At 48.1% G+C, this 22,234-nt stretch overlaps 1 protein-coding gene across 1 annotated transcript in view; it reads left to right on the forward strand.

Moving 5' to 3' along the window:
- slc12a4 (solute carrier family 12 member 4) overlaps nucleotides 1–22,234 on the forward strand; it is a 142,325-nt gene that overhangs the window by 49,494 nt on the left and 70,597 nt on the right. The window contains exons 2-3 of the mRNA XM_084337480.1: nucleotides 3,222–3,319; nucleotides 6,632–6,763. Of these exons, the coding sequence (XP_084193606.1) occupies nucleotides 3,222–3,319; nucleotides 6,632–6,763 (230 nt within the window). The remainder of the gene's footprint in view (nucleotides 1–3,221; nucleotides 3,320–6,631; nucleotides 6,764–22,234) is intronic.

Below are 22,234 nucleotides of genomic sequence, written 5' to 3' on the forward strand. Positions count from 1 at the left end.
TTTGACTCCCTCGAGGCCTTGTGTTCTGAGGGGAACCTCACTTTGACTCCCTCGAGGCCTTGTGTTCTGAGGGGAACCTCACTTTGACTCCCTCGAGGCCTTGTGTTCTGAGGGGAACCTCACTTTGACTCCCTCGAGGCCTTGTGTTTTGAGGGGAACCTCACTTTGACTCCCTCGAGGCCTTGTGTTCTGAGGGGAACCTCACTTTGACTCCCTCACGGCCTTGTGTTCTGAGGGGAACCTCACTTTGACTCTCTCACAGCCTTGTGTTCTGAGGGGAACCTCACTTTGACTCTCTCACAGCCTTGTGTTCTGAGGGGAACCTCACTTTGACTCTCTCACAGCCTTGTGTTCTGAGGGGAACCTCACTTTGACTCCCTCGAGGCCTTGTGTTCTGAGGGGAACCTCACTTTGACTCCCTCGAGGCCTTGTGTTTTGAGGGGAACCTCACTTTGACTCTCTCACAGCCTTGTGTTCTGAGGGGAACCTCACTTTGACTCTCTCACAGCCTTGTGTTCTGAGGGGAACCTCACTTTGACTCCCTCGAGGCCTTGTGTTTTGAGGGGAACCTCACTTTGACTCCCTCGAGGCCTTGTGTTCTGAGGGGAACCTCACTTTGACTCCCTCGAGGCCTTGTGTTCTGAGGGGAACCTCAGTTTGACTCCCTTGAGGCCTTGTGTTCTGAGGGGAACCTCACTTTGACTCCCTCGAGGCCTTGTGTTCTGAGGGGAACCTCACTTTGACTCCCTCGAGGCCTTGTGTTCTGAGGGGAACCTCAGTTTGACTCCCTCGAGGTGCAAGAACAGTTGAGAGATGAATATGTTGGCTAAAAGTTGCATTGTGTGATTTTTGGAGGAGGAAAACTGACCTGTGGAATCGTGATACAAATAAAATAAAAAAAACTTGTTGAGGTAGTGTAAATGTACGTAAAGTGTAAGCATAGTTAATGTCTTTGTATACAAATATGTAATGTAAACTGAATTGTAAATGACACAGTGAAACAGTGTCTACTTTCTACCTTCAAACATGTTCCAGAGACCCAATTTTCCTCCAAGGAGTATTCAGTTATGATATATACAGCATACAAATTTTTTGCTTTCTATGGCTTATACACTTTCATACAAATACATACTAGTGATGTCGGTGCACGTACACCTATAAGAGTATTGTAGGCATTGGCCAAGTATAATAATCCTCTCCTGCAACTTTATGCCCTTCTCAATATCTTCCCCCATGAGCATTTGCATCCACATTGTGTGTGCATGCATGTGTGTGCGTGTCGTGTGCGTGTGTGTAAGTAATCAGGACCCTGTGTGACCGGGTGTGCTGGATGGTGACTGGCTATGTGCGGAGCCAGAACACAGATTACATTACAGCTGCCTGCACACAGAATAGAACTATGTTCATCACCCTCAACAACAGCAGTAGCGGCAACACCACCAATGGCAATGGGGCAGAGGACACAGGTGAGTGAGGGAACCAGTAGAACTAAACTGAATCGTCCACTCGGAGCAAAGCCGGTAGAGAGATGTTGTGTCGTAGGAAGAAGGATGAACGGACGTAATAATACTTAATCACTTTATTATATTAGCGGGAGAACAGGAGTAGCATTGCTGTCTAGCATCAGGTACTTCACGCCTATCTCAAGAGCCTCACTACGCAGGATCATGACATGAGCTCCGCCTACAGGCATAATGAAGAACACCACAAGAGATAGGATAAGGATAAGATAACAGTATTGTAGTTCTGATCTCACGCCTGTGCAGAGAGGGGGTCATGTGTACCAAGTAGAATTTGTCCACCTTGCACACTCTTGCACAATCCAAAGGTCAAATCCTCCTTTGGATTTCTAGGTAATGAGGTGTGTAGCTACACACCGGTGGTTGAGAGTGTGTGTGTGTGTGTGTGTGTGTGTTTTTGTGTGTGTTTTTGTGTGTGTGAAATGCAGTGATTGCCCCTAGGCACTGTGCTTGATGTTCTTGGGGTGAAAAAAAAGGTTGGACTAATGGATGAGTTTCTGGATTCAGAATGACCCCCCCGGTTGTATTAGTTGAAAATGTATACAATGCACAATAGAACTATATTTTGAACCTACAACAAACTCTAAATGGCAAATTGTTATGTTACCATCCTATAAATTGGCTGACACCTCAACAATGTGTAATATGACATAACATTAATTGCGTTGGAAAGCCAGTTATAATAGTTCCAACCTTGGGGTCTGGACTCTATGCAGGGACCCCTGATATGAATGTGTGCAATGAATGATCAGCAACAGCTTATGAACACAGTGCACAGAAGCCACTGTGAAAGCTATCTGCACTGCTTAACCTGTACAATGTCGTCATTTACAGCCTCACAAGAGCAGCATGATTTCTGTCTCCTTGAGGAATTAAACATTTGTCATCAGTACAGTGTGAATATACCACTTTCATATGTATTAAATCCTGGGGGTTGCAGCAATTGTCTGACAAAAAATAGGTTGGAAACACCTTGTCATTTATGAATGTGTAATGATGTTGTTATGGGACTAGGTCTTGCAGGTTTTATATCTCACAGAAATCTGGTGTTGAGTAAAGTCTTTTGCATGTGGAATTTTTCTAATCCATGCATGAAAAGAATGGAAGATAGTCTATAGTACTTTTTCATCCTCTCTCTCCCTTTCTCCTTCTCTCTTCTCTCTCTCTTTACACACACACGCACGCACACACGCACACACACACACGCACGCACGCACGCACGCACGCACGCACGCACGCACGCACGCACGCACGCACGCACGCACGCACGCACGCACGCACGCACGCACGCACGCACGCACACACACACACACACACACACACACACACACACACACACACACACACACACACACACACACACACACACACACACACACACACACACACACACACACACACACACCCTGCACTGCACCTTGACATGTATACACTATACGCAAGACACTTCCTGTAAATAATTTACTATTTAATTTGATCTTAGCTAATTTTATATTTCATTCACTACTACTTATTGTTACCATTATTGTATTCATTGTTGTTTCTAAATTGTGCACTGTTGAGTCTGACTTGAACTATCTCCTTCTCTCTTTGTTTCTCTCTCCCTCTCTTTCTCTTCTCTCTCACTCTCTCTCTCTGTCTCTCTTTCTCTTTCTCCCCCTCTCTCTCTCCCTCTCACTCTCTCCCTCTCCATCTCTGTAGGACTTGGGAATCACAAAGAGGACAGTCCATTTCTTACCAATGCAGAAGCTGCAGCCAGGAAGAATGATTTCTATGATAGGAACCTGGCCTTGTTTGAGGTATGTACTGTAAGAGTCAATATCACATTTCACAAACCTTTGCCTTTGCATTCTTTCCAGGCAGAAGCTGCAGTGGCTCATTTGCGTATCTCCCCGTGTGTTAGGGTAGCGTTTAACTTGGGCCCAAGAGCAGAACACAGGGAGAGGAGAATGGAGCGGTTTAGGTTGTTTAATCCAAAAAGGTACCATGCAGTAGGGCTGGGCGATATGGCCTAAATATGATATCACGATATTTTCTGACCAGGGGAGGAAACTAACTTTTTGGCTTACCAGCCAACTGGCGAGTATCTGATTTTTTTTACCAGCCAAACAGATTTTTTACCAGACAAAAAAAATCGCTAATTGTGATAATTACTTCTTTGTATGTCAAGCCGTGTCAATGTTGTGTATGCATCTGGGTAGGCACACTGTGCCTTTAAGACAGCACAGTGGTCTTACGACAGTGCTGTGAACTTGAAGTACCGTCAAGTGTTGTGGTAATGTCAGTTGGGTTGGTGTGCTGTTGTGCACAGTGCACTGGTTGAGCTAGCCCCTTTCGTGACTGCGATGTGCAAGCCAGGGGCTTTTGAGCATGAAATAAAATGTCTAACCTTACGTCGTAGTCCGGTGCTTTTTTGGAAACATTATAGTCATAACAGATACACCTAGCTGGCTGCTTTGAGCACACAGGGCTAACGTTAGCTAGCAAGCAGCTATAGCTAAAACGCTATAGAAGCTAACCACTGTATACAGTTCCAGTAGACTAACATTACACCTCTGTGATTTAAATGTGTCCTTAGTAACTTATACTCGAGGGTTGTACTAGGGTTGGATGCAGTTCCCCGTTGGTCAGTCTGTCTGTTTTCCATCTTCTGCTGTGTTTAACGTTATCTGTTTGCGAGTGCTCCTGATTGCTAGCCTAGTACCGCGGGACTTTTATTATTATATGTCCGCGGGTTGGCCAGTACTGCGCAAACGTTTATTAAACATTATATGTCCGCGGGTGGTCTTGTGCAGTGCTCTCGTGGCACTGTCAACTAAAGCGAACACTCAGAAGACGCGCACCGTTTGCCAGTGCAGTGATTGCAGAATGTTTTATTTTTTTGTATACTCGCCAGCAGGGGAGGAAACTAACTTTTTGGCTTACCAGCCAACTGGCGGGTATCTGATTCTTTTTACCAGCCAAACGTAAAAAATACCAGCATTTGGCCAGTAAAGTGGCCTAATTTCCTCCCCTGTTTCTGACCTTTCTGCGATACACGATACACATCACGATGTTTTTCTTTTTTACCCCAAACGATTCATTATGAGGCTTACCAAGACAGTATTTGAGTTTGCAAGCTAACATTAAAGACAAAATAAAATACCCATGCATTTAGCATTTTTATATTATATATTAGATTTAGATTATTGGATTATTAGATTATAATATATTGCATATATTTAGCAATGAGATATTATATGATTTAGATATGAAATATGATGAATTGAAAATGGGGGACCCTGATGTAAACAAGACAAAAGTCTTTCTCTGGTCTGCATCCCCTTAACAATTGTATGTATTGAGCTGTACTGTACCCATTCTGCAATATGTTAATAAAGTTTTAAATCAATCAATCAATCAATCAATCAATCAATCAATAGCATTTTAGCATTTTTATGAAACTACTGTATATTTGTATGTCTCTAAATGTTTTGATGAATTGAAAATGGAGGACCCTTATGTAAAAAAGCCGAAAGTCTTTTTCTGGTCTTCATCCTCCTGTACTGTATTGTACCCATTCTGCAATATGTTAATAACGTTTTCATTCATTCATTCTGACGGACAACAGAATAATTTTGATTGACAGTCGAGTCTGCCAATTACGTCACACCGCTTGCACCCGCCCTGCTGTTCTTAGCACCAATCGGCAAGCGCCATTCGTTTTTGACTTCCTGAATGTCCGGTGTGCTGACATCAACAAAGCTACTTACATTAGCTCCCCGCAACCGACTAGTAGGAGACCAGTGCACCACAGGATGACTAAATGAGCCATAATGATTTTACCTCAACGAATGTTATAATAAAAGCCTTTCCATACATCTGTCTGATTGAAAACTTTATTAACAGACCGCGGAATGGGCATATCTCAACACAGGCTGAGATATGAACGAGTAACGTGTGGACCAGATTGACGCGACACAATCCTATTGGGCAAAACATCACGATATCCACGATACGTTGAAAAAGTGTATTGTTAATGAACTGTACCCGATATTTATATAATATCGTCATATCGCCCAGCCCTACCATGCAGACAGGGTTATGAATGTACAGAAATGTGCGACAGGTGCGAGTGGGAGCACTCCTCGTGATTACAGGAACGTCCAGGCAGGTGGTGTCTTGGAAGACAGCGTAGACCGAGTGGCAGGCGATCCTGGGCACAGGGAGACAGGGTTAGGACAAGGCAGAGAAATAGACAGAGCAGCAGGTAGGTTACGTCCTCGTACCTAGGTAGGTGTAGCAACACTCGGACAGGGAGTGGCAGGAAACCCAGGCCTCTTCTCAGGGCTGGTGATGACCTGACGAGTCTCAGGTGCGTCGATTGATCCCAGGTGACAGCATGTGGAAGCTGGGGTAGGAAGCTGCCTATATAAGGGCGTGGAAGCAGCAGGAGAGAGAGAGGCCCTGGCCGTGATTGTAACACTGTGTTGTTTTTTGACAAATGTAGCCTAGTCAGGAACATACAGCATACACCAGGGGTGTAAAGTACTTGAGTAATTGTACTTCGTTACAATACTTTTTTACAAGGTACTGTTTTTGGGGATTTGTACTTGTACTCGAGTATTATTAGGTTTGTATACTTGTACTTTTACTCAATTACATTTCAGAGAAAAAAAACATACTTTTTACTCCTTACATTTAAAATGCAGACCTACAAAGTACAAATCCCGCAGGTCCAACAATTTGAATTAGTATATTTGTTTCTCTGGTCGAACTAACGTTAACGTTATTAATCCTGCGGCCACACTTTATTTAAAAACAGCCATCCCCATCAATGGAAAATGAACCCGCCCATACCCATGCCATGCTGATTGGTCCTTGTGCAAGACTAGAAAGCGGGGATCTTTGATTAAACACCTGCTATCAAAAGAATAGACAGTCAGAAAAAAATTACTTTTTAGTACTTAAGTACATTTAAAAGTAGAAACGTTTTGACTTTTACTCAAGTGTGTTTTTAGCCAGATACTCTGACTTTTACTTGAGTATGATTTTGAGACGGTACCCATACTTTCACTTAAGTATAATTTCTGTGTACTTTTTACACCCCTGCCTCTTTCATCCTCCTGCAGGAGGAGCTGGACATTCGCCCCAAGGTGTCGTCTTTGCTCAGCCGCCTAGTTAACTACACCAACATCACCCAGGGAGCCAAGGAGCATGAGGAGGAGGAGAGCGCTGAGGCCTCCCGCAGGAAGGCCCCCAAGGTCAGGGGTCATGGGTCAGGGGAAGAAAACACCACTAGGTCTGGGGGGAAATACAGGCCTGGCTGTGAGGAGGCCCAGTCACTTGATAATGACCAGAATTCATATTGAATGCCATAGTGACCATTACTTATTAAAAGTAAAACATTACACATTTCATTTGTTGTTGCTTTGATTAGAACAATTGAACATTGTATCAGTGTGCGTGTGTATTATGCAGGCGTGCATGTAAGCATGTTCACTGTAAGCCTCCTTCAGTTTCCATGTATACATGTGTTTATGTTGGAAAGAAGAACGGGCCTCGTTCACTGAACCTTTTCAGGGGTCCTGTCATTCCTTTGGGCCGCAGTTAGCATCCTGCCAGCATGTTTACTGGCCACTCTACCACACACAGACAGGCACTATGTGTGGATTATATGGAGGGGTTTCAGACTTTCAGACAAATTGGAGTTTTAGCACTTTAGTTTTTGGGTTTGACATGGACTTGGTTGCGTTTACAAAAATGTTTGGACTGTCTTATACCATAGGCATAATGAGTATGAACTGTTCAATTAAGCCTACTTCCCCTTTAACCTGTTAAGTCCTAGCCATATTTTCAGAAGATTCGCCTAAAAGTACATACCCAAGTAAATGGAAGATTGCTCCACTTCTACAAGGTCCATTTGCATGTTCTTGGTATCTAGGGACATCTATGGACTTCTATTCCCAGTGTCAGAAATATTTTGTCTGTTACTATCTTTGAGTAAATTGTAATGAACCAAAGAAGAATATAAATGATTATTATTATTCAGTTGTTTCCATTTTGACGGTGAATAACACCATGCTAACATTGGCCGAAAGTGAGAAATTGCGACTGAGCTCATTCAGCACCTTCTTGAGATCAAGTAGATACAGTACTGAATTTTGCCATCCGGACACATGCATTATGAAATATGAATATAGAATATAGAATATCAGGCCTATAAATGACATTATTATGGCCAAGTCATACATCTATGGATCGGGCCAGATCTCCTCTTTCCAATGGCAGAGTTAAACCTGGATTTAGTACCATCAGGCGCCCGTTACAGGGAAGCAAATACCATGAAGGAAATCTACTGTAAGTACAGTTACTTTTATATAATGTCCATAGCGGCGCCATTTTTTACCGGATTGCGATGCAGTTTTTTCCTAGACGTTCACAGAAAGGTAAAGAAACTATTAGGGCTGTCCCCGACTAAGGATTTGGATAGTCGACTTTGATTGGCCGAAATTAGCCGATAGTCGACTATGAAAAAAATAAAATAGAATTTTAAAATTTTTTATCATTCCATTTGGGCTGTGGGGTGCTTAATGTCTGCAGGAGTCGACGGAAGGCTTCTTGTCCTCTGCAAAAGCATGCAATTGGTCCACTGATGGATACATCTTGATATTTGTCTAGTCTAGTGTGTTCATTAGATGGGTGAAATCCTCTTTCAGTGCCTCTGTGCTTGTTTTCTTAGGCAGTTAGCCTCTGGTATGCGTGCCATTAGCGTTAGCCACGCTTCTAGGTCTCTTTTCTTTTGGAAAGAATGATACAAAATAATAATAATACAAATTTTTTTACTTTTTCTTTTTTCTTTGCATTCGACTAAGAGGTTGGCAGTCGACTAAGGCTCCTTTCGATCGATTAGTCGACTATTCGACTAATAGGGGTCAGCCCTAGAAACGATATACGTTGTATTTTATGGCAATAACGTTGAGGTTTGTTCAACCCGTGAGATATAAAGACGACATTCACTTCAATATTTGGAAGAAAAAAATTGTTGGCCTGCATTTATCTGGGGCTGGTGTGAGCTAGGTAGTGTAGTTTTATGAAATGTAGATGTCCATCGAAAGCCCTGGGTCTTTCTTAGGACTACAACAATTTCATGACGGCTTCCTGTCCTCCCATCTAAATCATCCGGATGCTGATGCAATGATCAGAGATTTTTATAAGCTTGAACGTGCTGTATCCAACCAACTTACTGCTTATCTCTTACAGAATGACCTCCTAGACCCTAATCAGTCTGGCTTCCGGACTGGCCACTCCACAGAAACGGCCCTCATTGCGGTCACAGAGGCACTTCACTTAGCAAAAGCGAAAGGCCTCTCCTCTGTCCTGATTCTCCTAGATCTATCTCCAGCCTTCGACACAGTCAACCATCAGATCCTCCTCGCGGCCCTCGCAGGAATGGGAGTGGCTGGCTCTGCGCTGACATGGCTGACATCATACCTCAATGACCGCTCCTACCAAGTGTCATGGAGAGGGACCCTGTCGGCCACCCGCCCCCTGCGGACGGGTGTCCCCCAGGGCTCGGTTCTAGGACCCCTTCTCTTATCCCTCTACACTAAATCACTGGGTAACATTATCACGTCTCATGGCTTCTCCTATCATTGTTATGCCGACGATACTCAACTCTTCCTCTCCTTCCCTCCCTCAGATATCCACGTCTCTGAGCGGATCTCGGCCTGTCTGTCCGACATCTCCGCCTGGATGACGACCAACCACCTCAAACTGAACCTAAGCAAAACAGAATTGCTTCACTTGCCGGCCAAATCCTCCCCCCTGACAGACCTTTCCATCACAGTCGAGAATGCAGCAGTGACCGCGTCCCCGACCGCCAAGAACCTTGGTGTTGTCCTCGACGACCAGTTGAACTTCTCTGCTCACATCGCAGCGACAACCAGAACCTGCAGATTCCTCCTGAGCAACGTCAGAAGGATCCGCCCCTTCCTGACAAAAGAAGCCACCCAACTCCTCGTCCAATCAACAGTCATCTCCCGCCTCGACTACTGCAACGTACTGCTCGCTGGCCTCCTGGCCACTGCCACTAAGCCTCTTCAACTCATTCAGAACGCAGCGGCCCGCCTGATCTCAAACCTACCGAAGTCGGCCCATGTCACCCCACTTCTTAGGGACCTGCACTGGCTCCCCATTGCTGCACGAATCCGCTTCAAGGCCCTCGACCTGGCATACCGTGCGGCAAAGTGAACCGCTCCCGCCTACCTCCGGTCAATGGTCTCTAACTACACACCCGCAAGACCCCTACGCTCTGCATCTTCTGGCCGCCTCAGACCTACTCCTTATCCAAGCTCCGGGAGGGTCATCAAAGAGAAGTCGCCTATTCTCAGTCCTTGCCCCACAATGGTGGAATGAACTACCCACCCCAGTTAGGACAGCCGAAACCCGTCCAATCTTTCGCCGTCGACTAAAGACGCACTTCTTCAACCATTATCTGAAAAAAAATAAAAAAAATCTAACCCTAACTAACCTTACTGTCATGCACTTGTCCTAATAAACTAACCTACACTGTAGCACTCAACACTTTATGAACATTGTTACTCAGCTGATAGAGTTGTGCCCTTCCTGATGACTTGTCGTACAGAACTTGTAAGTCGCTTTGGATAAAAGCGTCAGCCAAATGACTAAATGTAAATGTAAATGTAAATAAGCTCATATTTCGTTAATAACACTTCAAATCATTGCTAAACAAACGTAGTGATGCTGTTTTTATAGGGGTCTTTACTTGTCTCTTGGCTACATTTGAAAAATAAACACAACATCACCTAATAAGGACTGTATTGATCTATTTGTGACATTTAGTCATTTAGCTGACGCTTTATCCAAAGTGACTTACAAGTTCTGTACGACAAGTCATCAGGAAGGGCACAACTATATCAGCTGAGTAACAATGTTCATCAAGTGTTGAGTGCTACAGTGTAGGTTAGTTTATTAGGACAAGTGCATGACAGTAAGGTTAGTTAGGGTTAGATTTTATTTTATTCATTTATTTTCTTTCATTTCAGATAATGGTTGAAGAAGTGCGTCTTTAGTCGACGGCGAAAGATTGGACAGGTTTTGGCTGTCCTAACTGGGGTGGGCAGTTCATTCCACCATTGTGGGGCAAGGACTGAGAAAAGGCGGCTTCTCCTTGATGACCCTCCCGGAGCTCGGATAGGAGTGGGTCTGAGACGGCCAAAAGATGCAGAGCGTAGGGGTCTTGAGGGTCTGTAGCTAGAGACCATTGACCGGAGGTAGGCGGGAGTGGTTCCCTTTGTCGCACGGTATGCCAGGTCGAGGGCCTTGAAGCGGATTCATGCAGCAATGGGGAGCCAGTGCAGCTCCCTAAGAAGTGGAGTGACATGGGCTGACTTCGGTAGGTTTGAGATCAGGCGGGCCGCTGCGTTCTGGATGAGTTGAAGAGGCTTGGTGGCAGTGGCCGGGAGGCCAGCAAGCAGTGCGTTGCAGTAGTCGAGGCGGGAGATGACTGTTGATTGGATGAGGAGTTGGGTAGCTTCTTTTGTCAGGAAGGGGCGGATCCTTCTGTCGTTGCTCAGGAGGAATCTGCAGGTTCTGGTTGTCGCTGCGATGTGAGCGGAGAAGTTCAACTGGTCTTCGAGGACAACACCAAGTGTAACTGAGGGGTACAATTCCCTGACTGTATGGTTAGATATGATACTTACTACCACTACCTCTTGTACTTTAGACTCTGGCCACCCAGTACTAGGTATAAATAATTATGATAAACACTCCCACCTGATGAAACGGATCCAACACAAATGTACCAAGTCGAAAGTCTGCGTTTAATAATAATACATAGCAAAGGGTATGTACAACGATCACTTAATTACATTTATGATTTGAAATAGTATGCACTTTTATGGCAAATGAGTATTCGTAGGTAGATCAATATCGAATGTCCAATCTCTGATTGCGCAGGAAGCAAATATACAACCTGGAATATTTAGGGAACAATAGCAATGATACTTGAATGATTATATAGCTGGATACACTAGGGGAAGGTTCCGACTGCTTGTAGGACAGCTGGAGGGGGGGGGGGTAGAGTCTGGCTGTATCCCGTCTGGCCGAGGGTATCCTGGGAGAGCCCACAGTCGTGCGACCCGGTGCCCAGCGATCCTCGATCCACAGATGAAAGCAGTTGGACTCTCTGTGGCCGGCGTCCTCCGGTCCACGATGGAGAGACGTGAGGCGACCTCGTCGTGTAGAGCGTCTTCTCACCTGTCGTCCTCTCCGGGGGGGGGGTATTTCCAACACACCATTGGCCTTTATCCATAGAATAATCAAAGTACTCAAAGCATAATCCAAGCCGGGGAAGGCTAGCCGTCGTCGGTAGAATAATCCAATATACAGGTCCACTCGCTCTTTGGCCTGGAGCTCCTCGGGTGCAGCTTCACGTGGGGTCAACCACCCTGGATAAGCGTCCAGCTGATGCCCGAAACGATGGGGGTGCTGATTACTATAGAACTCTTACCGCACGAGGCACTACATATGAATAGACTATTATTAGCTTAATAGAATACGTCCAACTCGACGATATAGTGCCAAATATGACTATTCAAATATTAATATACACGATGTCTCAATGCCGATACTGGGCCGAATTGGCCTTACTGCCCACACGTGGTTCGCAGGGAGGCTTTTGCGTCTGTCACTCTGTTGGAGGGTAAGGAACTGGACTAAAAAGAAAGCTCTACTTTAATAGCGCAGTATATATACGCACTATGAACAAATAGTACCATTAGTGGTGCGGTAGACATATTCCTACGCGGAACTAGGACTTGTCCATACATGTTGAGCAGTACGATTGAACCTGGTCTGAGGGGTATGGCGACCTGGCACCAAGGTCTCGTCCAATGGTAGAATGGAGACTATTATGGGATGTTCAGTAGACTAGAAGGGATATTCAATGCATATTGTACAAGGAATATACAAGGGATATCAGGGGATATACAAATACAATTAAATATATATATATAAATAAATATATATATTCGGTTTAATCTGATCCTTCAGAACAGCCGCCCCCTAATTGGTCCCAACCCAATTAGTTAAGCAGAGACAGATTAACCGCACTGTCTACCACTCAAGGGTTCGCTGTAAGGGTCAGTCAACTCACAAAGTCATAGGGTCATGGTCATCATCGATTGTGTCTGGGAGTCGGGGCAGTTCTATGAGCCTCGCCACAGGACGGGTGTAAATGCGCCCCTGGACGAGTACTTCAGCTGCTCGGACCTTGCCATCGGCACCGGTGATCACTTTGCTTACGCGGCCAGCCGGCCACATAGCTCTGGGTAGTGACTGGTCAATAATCATGACGACTGTTCCTTCCGTCAAATTGTCTCTCTCTTTTACCCACTTCTGGCGTGTCTGTAGAGACGGTAGGTAGTGCAGTAGGAAACTGCTCCAAAACTTGTCGGCTAATACTTGGCTGTACCTCCACATTCGTCGGCCGTTCGCTTCTTCAGGCCGGTACATTGTCTGGGGTAACGCGGGATCTAGCCGCCCCATCAGGAGGGTGTTGGGGGTGACTGGGTCGACATCTGCTACATCACTGGAGACGTAACCGAGGGGCTTGGAGTTCAATACTCCCTCAATCTCCGTGAGGACTGTCATTAGGACTTCTTCCGCCACAGTCTGGGCCCCAAGTACTGCGTACAGGGCTGTCTTTATAGAACGTACTTCTCGTTCCCAAGTTCCACCGAAGTGGGGTGCGTTTGGGGGGTTGAATTGGAAGTCAATCTGGGCTGGAGCGAGGTGGGTCTTAAGTTCTGGGCCCATAGCTTGGAAGCTCTCCCTCAGCTCTCTTTCTCCGCCTTTGAAGTTTGTCCCGTGATCGGACAATAATGTAGACGGTTTTCCTTTCCGTGATGTGAATCTTCGGAAGGCCATAAGGAATGAGTCTGCGCTCATGGTCGGAAGGAGCTCGATATGTATTGCTCTGGTGGTCATGCATTTGAATACAATACCCCACCGCTTCTCGGTGCCTCTTCCTTTCTTTATGTGCAGCGGGCCAAAACAGTCCATGCCTGTTGAGTGGAATGGCTTGTCGCCGAGTCGGAGGCGACATGGAGGTAGGTCAGCCATCCGTGGTATGCTGGGCTGCGCGCGCCACTTTCGGCAGTCTAGACAGGTTCGCTGGAAGCGTCGCACCGCCTCTCTTCCTTGAAGTATCCAGTAACGACGTCTGATTTCCGCGAAGACTCTCTCTGCTCCTGCGTGGTGTACATCCTCGTCGTATTTCTTTATAATCAGCTCTGTGACCTTGTGTCGGCTGTTCAATACGATCGGGTACTTAATGTCATCCGGTAAATTGGGGGCTCTCCGCAGGCGACCACCCACTCTGATGAGGGTATGTGTGTCACTCTCGGGGGCCAGATGAATCAATCTGCTGTCTGATGGGACGGGCTTTCCTCCCTGTAGACAGTCTAGTTCATCGGGGAACGAGTCTCTCTGGGCTCGTTGCAGTAGAAGCAGTTCTGCTTCCTCGTAGTCAGCTGCTGACATATCAGCGGGGGACTTAATCTCTGGGTGGTGCCGCAGGAATGTCCGTTGCTGCGCACTCTCTATGGTAATGCAATCGTCTATGTTGGGGTCTGCGGAGACAACAGTGCTCAATCCACAGAACATGGGTTTCTTATTCTCAGCCTCCTCGTCACTTGCTTCCCTCGGGGTGGGCGTGGGCCAATCTCCTTCCGGGAGCTTGAGGAATGCTGGTCCGTCACTGTAGATGTTATGATGGGTTAAGTCATCTAGGGACATTCCCCGGGTGATGACGTCAGCTGGGTTGTGTTTTGTATCAACATAGCGCCAGTTTGCTTCTCCGGTTAACTCTCCGGTTAACTCTTGAATCTCAGTGACTCTGACTCCCACGAAGACTTTGTATTTGCATGAATCCGATTTGATCCAGGCGAGTACTGTCGTGGAATCTGACCACAGGATTGTTCTATGCACCGGAATGGTGAGCTCACGTTGGATGAGCGTGGCTAGATGCGCTCCTGCGAGGGCTGCGCAGAGCTCTAGACGTGGGATAGACTGTTGCTTGCGTGGGGCTATTCTCGAGCGGGCGAGGATGAATGCTGTGTAGATCTCTCCCCCCTCTTCTTGGGCCCGCAAGTAGGCTACTGATCCGTAGGCGACCTCGGAGGCGTCACTGAAGACGTGTAAATCCATTTTACATGTCTCTGGCCTCACCGTGGGTGGGAAGTAGCTTCGGCGTATATTAACGCCTGGGAGTGAGTGGAGTTCCATCTCCCACTCTCTCCAGGTGGATGCAAGGTGTGCGGGAATGGGGTCGTCCCAGCCCTGGTCCTTGTCCCACAATGCTCGTACAATCATCTTTGCCCTGGTGGTGTACGGTAGTATACATCCTAACGGGTCATATTGTCGGGCGAGTGTTCTGTACACACTCCGTCTGGTGGTCGGTATTGCCGTCGACCTTCCCTGCTCCGTGGTCAGGGGTTTGTGTCTATAGTGGAGCGAATCTGTTTTGAAGCGCCACACTAGTCCTAGTGTCATCTCTTGGGCTTCTCCTGGGATTGGGCCATCCAGGTCTCGCTGCTCGCTGCCTTGTCCTCGGAGGAGAGGCTGCGCAGTACGTGCGGGTCGCTGCTGGCCCACTGCCTGAGATCAAAGCCGCCTTTGATCAGAGAGGCGCGGAGTTTATGTAGGAGAGCCTCTGCTTCTTTCTGGGTCGAAACGCTTTGTAGACAGTTATCTACGTAGAAGCTGTTCTTCACACTGTGTCGGACCTCTTCGTCCGCTGCTGGGTCCTCTGCGACATGTCTCTGTAGTGCAAATGTAGCACAGCATGGGCTGCATGTAGTTCCGAAAGGGAGGACTTCCCATTGGTAGATGGCTGGGTGCTCATCTCCTGGCCTCTCTCTCCATAGGAACCGCAACAGGGGCTTGTCCTCCTCTACTAATCTCACCTGCAGGAACATCCCTTTGATATCCCCGCTGATAGCCACCTTGTCCTGGCGGAAGCGGAGTAGTACGCCTAGTAGGGAGGAGCCGAGTGTAGGACCGGGCAATAGCTCTTTATTCAGATTTTGGGATCCGATCTGGTAGCTGCAGTTAAACACGATGCGGTCTTTGCCGTTGTGATGAACCTTGTGGTGGGGCACGTACCACGATTCAGTCGTCTGGTCGGCCTCTTTAATGTCAATCTTTGTGACGTGTCCCGCTGTGATGAGCTTCTCAATCTCAGCGCGGTATACACTTTCTTGGGCGGGGTCCTTGGCTAAGCGCCGCTCTGTGTTTAGTAGGTACCGCTCTGTGGCGTCTTTCTTTGCGTGAAAGGTAGGCATCCCTTCCCGCCGCAGGAGTGGCGTGGCGTATCTCAACACGCCGCTGACTGGGACTCTCTTTGTTCCCGTCTCGAGGAGGTTAATGGCGTAGATGTCGTCTTTAGAGCGAATGTCTTTCTTTTCGTTCTTAAAGGGCATTTGTTCTAAGGTCCATAGCCTCTCTACATGCTGCAGGAGTGCGGTGTCTCCCTCTGTGACTCGGGAGTGGAGACAGCTAGTGGCTGTGGTTCGGTTGAGAGATTTGGCGAGTGGGCCTTGGAGAGTCCATCCTAGGCGGGTCTCGACTGCTGCAGGACAACCTCTGGGTCCGGTATGAACCCGGTCTATCGGGACAATGAGGTCTGCATGGTCGGAGCCTATCAACAGTGTCGGGGTAGCACCGTCTATGAGTGGATCGGTAGCTTGCGTAGATGTACATATTTCTCCATCAGCTTGGCTACGGGGTATGTGTACCGTGAGAGTCCTATTTCTTGGCTGGTGAAAGCGTCTGTAATCCTGTACCGTCGCTCGGGCTGGCCGCTTGCTGCGATAGAGAATGAGACATTCTCGCCCTTTATCGTTTTCAAATCTCTTCTTATTGTCCGAATTGTCATTTGGTTTTCGCTCCCCCGCAGCCCTAGCTGGGCCGCAGCGGACGCCAGCAGAAGGGTCTTCTCTGACCCGTCATCAAGGACGGCGTAAGTGTCCATGACTTTATTCTGGTAGCTCAATGTCACACGGACTACCTTTAAGAGCACTCTGGCTCCGCTGCTGCTGGCGGGGTCGATGTACATGACGCTTGCTTTGCTGCTTGATGGTGCGGGTGGAGGCCGCCGTCTGTTACTGTCGTGGAGTATGTCCAGATGGGCTCCATCGCACCGACTGCACTTTTTCTTTAAGCGGCATTCGGCTGCCATGTGTGATCGCGCACAGCGAAAACAGCGTCTGTTGGACTTTATCCATTGACTCGCTTCCTCCGCATTCATCTTGGGGAATGAGTCACATTGTGACAGCCAGTGTTCTTTCTCACAGTAGGGGCACACTATCTTCCACTTCTCCTTTCTTGAGGGGGTACTGTGGCTCCTACTGCTTGGCACTGACTCCGATTGGTGCATGACAGTCACAGATCTTCTTCCATCATTTAGTCTCCTGGTTCCTTCTCTGGAGCCAGGGGTGCTCCGTCCGAATGTATCTAGCCGTAAGCTGCTGACTTCTCTCGCCAGGAAGTCGGCTAGATCGAGGAGGTTCGGTTCGGGGCCATTAGGGTCTCGGTGGTCTCTCTGCCGCCTAAAGCGCTCCTGTCGGGCGGGCGGTAGCTTCTCCAAGATCCTCTCTACATTTGAGTTGGCGTATAGTTCATGCCTACCCTTTTCCCTCTGCGCTCCCAGCATCCCTACCAGGGACTGCACTCTGATGGACAGGTCGTCCAGTGCTCGATTGTCTGTTGCTGGGGGTAGGCGGTCGATGTGCCTGATCTCCTGGATCACGTAATCCCATATACGTCCATATCTCTGGTCCAACGCTACCAGCGCTGCGGTGTATGGGGTCGTGGAAGTGGCGTAGGTGAGCGCTATGTTGTGCGCGCGGGGTACCTTTAAATGCTTCAGTAGTATCGCGTATTTATGGCGTTCATCAATGACATCCACCAACATTGTCTCCAGACACATGCGGAGCTCCGTATATTGGGCCCGGTTCTCCTGGGTGAAGTCTGGTACCATAGGTGTGCCAATGTATGACGCGGATTGTTGATACATCGGCGAGCGTTGGGGGAGAGGCCTCCTAGGCGAGTCTCCTCCTGCTCCTTGGCGTGGGCTGGTACCGGCTGTGTACCATGGCCCGCTGGTCCAGGTGCTGTTCCTCGGTGCGGGTCGTGCGTCGTGCTCACCCGTGAATAGCGTCGGGGGTCTGTAGCGCAGCTCCGCGGGGGTATAGCCTGGGCTGTACTGGACCTCCTGGTCCGGTAGAGTACTGTGCTGTCGTCGGGCGTGGTTCTCCTCCTCTTCCTCTTCGTCTTCCGTTAGGTCATCCAGGGCTTGTAGTCTCTGATTTAGCCTCTCCGCAGTGTATGCTGCTCCTTCCCGGTGGCTGGGTCTCGCTTGGACCGGTTGGGGAAGGGGGTCTGCGGGGGGTATAAACCTTGTCTGTTGGTCAAGTTCAGGGTCGCTTACTCGGCTAGGGGATGCCGCCCTGGAGTGATGTCTAGACGAGTTCCTGGAGCCTCTGGTGGAGGGAGGGGGTGTTGTCCTTCTGATCAGCTGTTCTATTAGTTGCGCTTGTGCTCTGTCGCGCTCGGCTTCGCGCTTGGTGAGATCCGATTCTCTCTGGGCACCGGTGGCGGCACGCTGGGCGTCGGCCCGGTCTCTTGCCATATTCTCTTCCATCTGAATGCGTCTTATTTCCAGGCGTATGTGCTCTTCTTCGCTCCGTTGCTGTATCTGCAATCGATCGCGTTCACCATGGAGTCTATCGCGTTCAGTAGAGGCTTTCAGGCTGACGAGGAATGCCTGCTGTAGTGTCCTCTCTGCCTCGCTGGGAGAAGACGGTTGTATAGGGGAGCCGTCCCTTGGGGTACTCCGTGCGGAGTCTTGGAGCTCTATCTCCACGGTGCTCTCCTCATCTTCTTCCGTGCCGAGTTCTCTCTCGGTAGTGTTGTCTTCCTCCCGGGACTCGTCGGGGACTACTTCTTCGGTATTGGCGGGGTGTAAAGTCATGTCTGGTTCCCCCTGGTCCCCACCGTGAGCTGGGTCAGTTACGTTAGAACCCATAGGGGCCTCTATGGTCGGGGTAGCCTGGTCGTTAGGGTTAGACATAATTTTACTTTCTAGTTTTACCGCGTTTACTGTTGGTAGAAGACTAGGTTGTTGACTGACAGCGTAAGCCTCTAGGTACTGAGGGAGCTGTCGTTTGCGCCGCGGGCGTTGTTGGTTAGGAGGATCGTTTCGTGGAGTGTTCATCATAGGCCATTTTAATATTAATAACACTATATTAATATTACACTGATTACCCTCCGGCTCGAAGGACCAATTGTAACTGAGGGGTACAATTCCCTGACTGTATGGTTAGATATGATACTTACTACCACTACCTCTTGTACTTTAGACTCTGGCCACCCAGTACTAGGTATAAATAATTATGATAAACACTCCCACCTGATGAAACGGATCCAACACAAATGTACCAAGTCGAAAGTCTGCGTTTAATAATAATACATAGCAAAGGGTATGTACAACGATCACTTAATTACATTTATGATTTGAAATAGTATGCACTTTTATGGCAAATGAGTATTCGTAGGTAGATCAATATCGAATGTCCAATCTCTGATTGCGCAGGAAGCAAATATACAACCTGGAATATTTAGGGAACAATAGCAATGATACTTGAATGATTATATAGCTGGATACACTAGGGGAAGGTTCCGACTGCTTGTAGGACAGCTGGAGGGGGGGGGGTAGAGTCTGGCTGTATCCCGTCTGGCCGAGGGTATCCTGGGAGAGCCCACAGTCGTGCGACCCGGTGCCCAGCGATCCTCGATCCACAGATGAAAGCAGTTGGACTCTCTGTGGCCGGCGTCCTCCGGTCCACGATGGAGAGACGTGAGGCGACCTCGTCGTGTAGAGCGTCTTCTCACCTGTCGTCCTCTCCGGGGGGGGTATTTCCAACACACCGCAGTGTTGGCCTTTATCCATAGAATAATCAAAGTACTCAAAGCATAATCCAAGCCGGGGAAGGCTAGCCGTCGTCGGTAGAATAATCCAATATACAGGTCCACTCGCTCTTTGGCCTGGAGCTCCTCGGGTGCAGCTTCACGTGGGGTCAACCACCCTGGATAAGCGTCCAGCTGATGCCCGAAACGATGGGGGTGCTGATTACTATAGAACTCTTACCGCACGAGGCACTACATATGAATAGACTATTATTAGCTTAATAGAATACGTCCAACTCGACGATATAGTGCCAAATATGACTATTCAAATATTAATATACACAATGTCTCAATGCCGATACTGGGCCGAATTGGCCTTACTGCCCACACGTGGTTCGCAGGGAGGCTTTTGCGTCTGTCACTCTGTTGGAGGGTAAGGAACTGGACTAAAAAGAAAGCTCTACTTTAATAGCGCAGTATATATACGCACTATGAACAAATAGTACCATTAGTGGTGCGGTAGACATATTCCTACGCGGAACTAGGACTTGTCCATACATGTTGAGCGGTACGATTGAACCTGGTCTGAGGGGTATGGCGACCTGGCACCAAGGTCTCGTCCAATGGTAGAATGGAGACTATTATGGGATGTTCAGTAGACTAGAAGGGATATTCAATGCATATTGTACAAGGAATATACAAGGGATATCAGGGGATATACAAATACAATTAAATATATATATATAAATAAATATATATATTCGGTTTAATCTGATCCTTCAGAACACCAAGGTTCTTGGTGGTCGGGGACGCGGTCACAGCTGCATTCTTGACTGTGATGGAAATGTTGGTCAGGGGGGAGGATTTGGCCGGCAGGTGGAGCAATTCTGTTTAGCTTAGGTTCAGTTTGAGGTGGTTGGTCATCATCCAGGCGGAGTTGTCGGACAGACAGGCCGAGATTCGCTCAGAGACGTGGATATCTGAGGGAGAAAAGGAGAGGAAGAGTTGAGTATCATCGGCATAGCAATGATATGAGAAGGCATGAGATGTGATAATGTTACCCAGAGATTTAGTGTAGAGGGAGAAGAGAAGGGGACCTACGACCGAGCCCTGGGGGACACCCGTCTGCAGGGGGCGGGTGGCCGACAGTGTCCCTCTCCATGACACTTGGTAGGAGTGGTCATTGAGGTATGATGTCAGCCATGTCAGCACAGAGCCAGCCACTCCCATTCCTGCGAGGGACGTGAGGAGGATCTGATGGTTGACTGTGTCGAAGGCTGCAGATAGATCTAGGAGAATCAGGACAGCGGAGAGGCCTTTTGCTTTTGCTAAGTGAAGTGCATCTGTGACCGCAATGAGGGCAGTTTTTGTGGAGTGGCCAGTCCGGAAGCCTGACTGATTAGGGTCTAGGAGGTCATTCTGTAAGAGATAAGCAGTAAGTTGGTTGGATACAGCACGTTCAAGTGTTTTAGAAAGGAAGGAGAGAAGAGAGACAGGATGATAGTTGCCTATGACGGTGGGGTTCATGTTTTATTTTTTTATGAGCGGTGTGACTGGCTTGTTTTAGGGAGGTGGGGCCCACCCCCGAGTTGAGGGAGGATTTGATGGTTGCAGTTAGGAAAGGGAGGATGTCTGGTACTATGGTCTGGAGGAGTGGGGATGGTAGTTTATCTAGCTGGCATGTAGTCGGACGGTTTGACGTTACCAGTGTCAGGGTCTCAGCTTCTGTAATGGGAGAGAAAGATGACAGAGTGAAGGATGAGGTTCTCGATTCAGTATTTGGAATGGGTGGGGGTTGGGAGAAGGAGCTGCGGATGTTCTCCACTTTTTCCTCGAAGAAGATCGCAAAGTCTTCGGCAGAGAGGGATGAGGGGGAAGGGGGTGGGGGGGGGAGTGAGGAGGGAGGACATGGTAGCATGCAGTTTGTGAAGGTTCTTGGCAGGGGTCTCGATCCTATGGTGAAAGAAAGAAGCTTTGGCAGTAGTAATGGTTTTGGAGAATGTTAACAAGAAGTTGTGATATGTGGCGATCTCAGCAGTGAGTCGTGACTTTCTATACTTCCTCTCAGCCGCTCTCAGGACCTGTCTTTGTTCTCTCACTGCATCCGTCAGCCATGGACTGGGTGGGGAACGGCGGGCAGGTTTCTCAACGAGGGGACAGAGCTTGTCGAAGGAGGTTGCGAGGGCTGAGAGGAGGGTGGAATTTGCCATCTCTGGGGGGGAAGCAGAGAAGGTGTCACTCAAAGATAGAGCGGATAGTATGTCAGAGGAGAGGGTGGATGGGGATAGGGAGGGCAGGTTGCGTCTGAGTGAGACGGTTTGAGTTGGGGTGAAGGGCTTTCGGTTAAGCATCAGAGTTAGTGAGAAGGATATGAAGGAATGGTCAGATACATGTGGGGGAGTTACCGTGGTGTTAATGATGCTGGAGTTACGGGAAAATATGAGATCCAAGGAGTTGCCTGCTTTGTGGGTGGGAGGCATGGCAGTGGGAGTCAGGTCAAAGGATTGTAGGAGGGAGACCACTGTGTCCGACTGAGATGAATCAGGCAGGTTGAAGTCGCCCATTAGAAGGAGGGGGGTGCCATCTTCTGGTAAGGAGCTTAGAAGCATGTCCAGCTCATCTGGGAAGTGATCGAGCGTACCTGGACGGCGATAGAGTGTAACAATGGTGAGATTGAAAGGATTAGAGACAGATACTGCATGATATTCGAGGGAGGAGAGTGACCGTTCTAGGAGTGGTGT

Source organism: Notolepis coatsorum, assembly GCF_963971535.1.
Source record: "Notolepis coatsorum genome assembly, chromosome: 20".
In the NCBI taxonomy this organism is placed as follows: Eukaryota; Metazoa; Chordata; class Actinopteri; order Aulopiformes; family Paralepididae; genus Notolepis; species Notolepis coatsorum.